Raw genomic sequence first — 3,761 nt, 5'->3', positions numbered from 1 at the left:
TAACCCCTCCCTGACGTCCCACAGTCGGTGACAGTGACAAAGGTTAACCCCTCCCTGACGTCCCACAGTCGGTGACAGTGACAAAGGTTAACCCTTGACGCCCCACAGTCGGTGACAGTGACAAAGGTTAACCCCTCCCTGACGCCCCACAGTCGGTGACAGTGACAAAGGTTAACCCCTCCCTGACGCCCCACAGTCGGTGACAGTGACAAAGGTTAACCCCTCCCTGACGCCCCACAGTCGGTGACAGTGACAGAGGTTAACCCCTCCCTGACGCCCCACAGTCGGTGACAGTGACAAAGGTTAACCCTTGACGTCCCACAGTCGGTGACAGTGACAAAGGTTAACCCCTCCCTGACGCTCCACAGTCGGTGACAGTGACAAAGGTTAACCCCTCCTTGACGCCCCACAGTCGGTGACAGTGACAAAGGTTAACCCCTCCCTGACGCTCCACAGTCGGTGACAGTGTCAAAGGTTAACCCCTCCCTGACGCCCTAAAGTCGGTGACAGTGACAAAGGTTAACCCCTCCCTGACGTCCCACAGTCGGTGACAGTGACAAAGGTTAACCCCTCCCTGACGCTCCACAGTCGGTGACAGTGACAAAGGTTAACCCCTCCCTGACGCCCTAAAGTCGGTGACAGTGACAAAGGTTAACCCCTCCCTGACGTCCCACAGTCGGTGACAGTGACAAAGGTTAACCCCTCCCTGACGCCCCACAGTCGGTGACAGTGTGCCGATCGTGCTCCGCCAGTGCTGCCTCAGTGCCACGACACGGCGTGACGTGACAGAAGGTGAAAGGTCAGTCCCTACACACGCGCGCAGAAAGGCAACAGGTCAGTCAGACGTACGTCCATCCTTTCCACTTTCCTTCTCTCCTGTTATCAACCAAACCGCCGTTCCTCACTGAAATTCAGGCCTGGTCCCCCCCCCACTCTGATTGGTCGGTGAGTTGGGAGGGGGTGGGTCGATGGCAAAGAGCCAGTTCAAAACGACAAAAAGAACAAGCGTCCCGAGAAACCACATGCAACAGAAGTGTTGCACTGGGGGGGCATACAAGAATATGGCGATCAAGGGAGACAAATCACACAGGCGGAGGGCTGCGAAGCTGTCAGTGAATCCGTTAGGAGGAGAGAGAGAGAGAGAGAGAGATAAATGTTGTGACCTTCTGTTTGTAGTGCGGACTGATGATTGACTGAATGAATGAGGGATGATCATCGGCTACTTTCGCCCGCTTAATTATCTTTTTTTTTCCCCTGCAAGACAGCACAGACAGTGACGAACATGGAGAATGCGATGAATCTAGATGAACACTGATTCTAAGGAAAGACGCTGGCGAAAGCCAAAATCATGCATAAACACCCGACACTAAAAAAAAAAAAAAGAAAAGAAAAAAAAGCAACATGTCCAGAGACGAGCTGACATCGTTTCTGTAGACATCTTTCATTTCTCATCTATCGCCATTTTCGTGTGGAAAAAAAAAGAAGAAAAAGAATTGTGCTGGTCGTTTCATTTTTCTACCCTTTTGGATGGTATCCCTTTCTGCTACAAACTCTACACTGGATCGTCCAGTGCATGGTTTTCTATCTCGGGGTCTGATTTTGTTTAGCTCACGGTATACTTGTGAGTACATTTTTTGTCTCACACATAAGCAAACGACACACCGTCAGGATGTTAATATCATGATGTTAAATCGTTAGTAAACGGTTGCAATGATAAATGATAATCATAATGATGATAATAATAACAATAGTAATGATACAGGCTAAACAGCTACCACGTCGATGCTTTCCGGTCAAGAAAAAAAAAAGGAAAGAAAAGAAACCACACACACACACCCAAAACAAACAAAAAAACAAGAAAAAAAACGGAAAAAAAACGAAGCACTTTAATATCAGCAATGTGCAGTGATTGTTTGCTGGCTCTGGCAGCCACCAGTCAGAACTATGGTAAAAACAGCATGTGCCACGGAGGGGTTCCCAAAGCAGCGAAAGCGATATTTAAGTATGCATCATAGCGACTCCGGGAGTGGACCAAACAAAGCAGAAGAGCCAAGTGTTTTTTGGTCGGTCGGCGACAAAGCCAGTGAGTGACTTGGGGTCTGAGTGATGTCACCCCACCCGCTGCCCTCCCTGCTTAGGCTGTGCACAATTAAAAAAAAAAAAAAAAAAAGACGCTGGATAGATCTACGTTGCCGACAGTATCTGTCAAGACGGTACTCTCCAGGACGCGTGGACAGTCTCTCTGATGACTGCAGACAGTCAGTCAGCCTCTCCCTCTTTCTCTCTCAGACAATGTCTCTTTCTCTCTCTCCCTCGCTGTAGGATAGTCTCTGTAACGCTGGCAGTCTGTAGCACACCAGTGAAGGACAGTCAGGAGCACAGTGTGAAAGGGCACTTCCCTTCTCAGTCAGCGTGGAGCCGTATCTCCGCCCTGGGGAGTGTAGCTCATCATCAAAGCAGTCCAGACAGTGTCCGTCCCTCCCTCCCGCCCCTCTCCCCCTTCAGCAGCCCGTGGGAGAGGGATGGGGGTTGGTGGGGGTGAGGAGAGGTCGGGGTTGTCTCCCTCTTGCAAGCAGAACGCGAGTTCCAGGCCCGGGAGGAAGGAAGAGGGGGAGAGAAGAGAGGGGGGCAGAGGTGGGGTGGGTGGGTGGTTTAGACTGCCGGCCACAAGAGCTGGCCGAGTTGGAGCTCGCCGCTCAGCAAGGCGAAGGTCACGCCACCACGCCGCTGTCTGGCTTGAGCTCCACGGGGTCCATGTCGCTGTCTTCCTTCAGCTCCACGGGGTCCATGCTGGGGTCCACGGTGACGACGTGGTTGTGGTCATCGTCCAGGTCATCGGTGGGGTGCACGGTGCTGCTGGTGTCCGCGCTGACGCTGTGGCCGCTCACCTCGCTGCTCTTCTCCTTGTCCCCCTCACTGCTCCCTCCCCCTGCCCCACCTCCGCCCACCCCGTCCTCGTCGTCGTCGTCGTCCTCGTCGTCGTCTTTCCGCTTCTTGTAGTTCCTGTAGGCCTTCTGGATGATTCGCGCAGCGTAGTGCTCCTTCTGCCGCTTGAGCGTGCTGCTGATAGGCAGGTAGTTCTCGTCAATCTCGGTCTTGGTGGGCACGGAGCCCGTGTCGGAGGTGCCCAGGAAGTTCTTGGTCAGGGCGTCCAGGATGTCCCGGCAGAAGCACTTGTCGCCCTCACAGATGGGGATCTCCATCTTCACCAGCAGGAAGTGGTTGGGCTTGGGGAGCCGGAGCGGCTCGTCCAGGTAGTCCACGAAGTCGGAGAGCTGGTCTAGCGGGATGTACTTGGTGGCCTTGGGGTCGTACTTCTCCCACTTCTCGTAGTACATGTCGAAGTCCTCGGGCATGAGGCCCTGCTGCACGTCCTCCGTGGCCTGCGAGAAGTTCTCCAGGATGACGGCGATGTACATGTTGACGACGACCAGGTAGCTGATGATGAGGTAGGAGGACAGGTAGAGGGTCGCCATGGTGTAGCGCCCGCAGTTTCCGGACTCCGGGCAGTCCGCGATCAGCCCGTCCATCACGTCGCTCCAGCCGGCAGAGGTGCACATCTGGAAGAGGAGGATGAAGCTGCTGAGGAAGGTGTCGAAGTTGAAGGCGTCGTCCAGGCCGGCCTTCTTGGGCGCGTTCATGAAGAAGCTCATGCCCATGATGGCGTAGATGAACATGACCAGCACCAGCAGCAGCCCGATGTTGAAGAGCGCCGGCAGGGACACGGCTAGCGAGAAGAGCAAGGTGCGGATGCCTTTGGC

At 54.1% G+C, this 3,761-nt stretch overlaps 1 protein-coding gene across 1 annotated transcript in view; it reads right to left on the bottom strand.

The window, feature by feature from the left end:
- Nucleotides 1–676: 676 nt before the first annotated feature.
- The window catches only part of LOC143281365 (sodium channel protein para-like), an 85,399-nt gene continuing 82,314 nt past the window's right edge, over nucleotides 677–3,761 (bottom strand). Inside the window, exon 29 of the mRNA XM_076586569.1 lies at nucleotides 677–3,758. Coding sequence (XP_076442684.1) covers nucleotides 2,712–3,758 — 1,047 coding nt within the window. The 3' untranslated portion in view covers nucleotides 677–2,711. The remainder of the gene's footprint in view (nucleotides 3,759–3,761) is intronic.

Source organism: Babylonia areolata, chromosome 4, assembly GCF_041734735.1.
Source record: "Babylonia areolata isolate BAREFJ2019XMU chromosome 4, ASM4173473v1, whole genome shotgun sequence".
Classification (NCBI taxonomy): Eukaryota; Metazoa; Mollusca; class Gastropoda; order Neogastropoda; family Buccinidae; genus Babylonia; species Babylonia areolata.
This window is presented reverse-complemented; position numbering and strand designations above follow the sequence as displayed.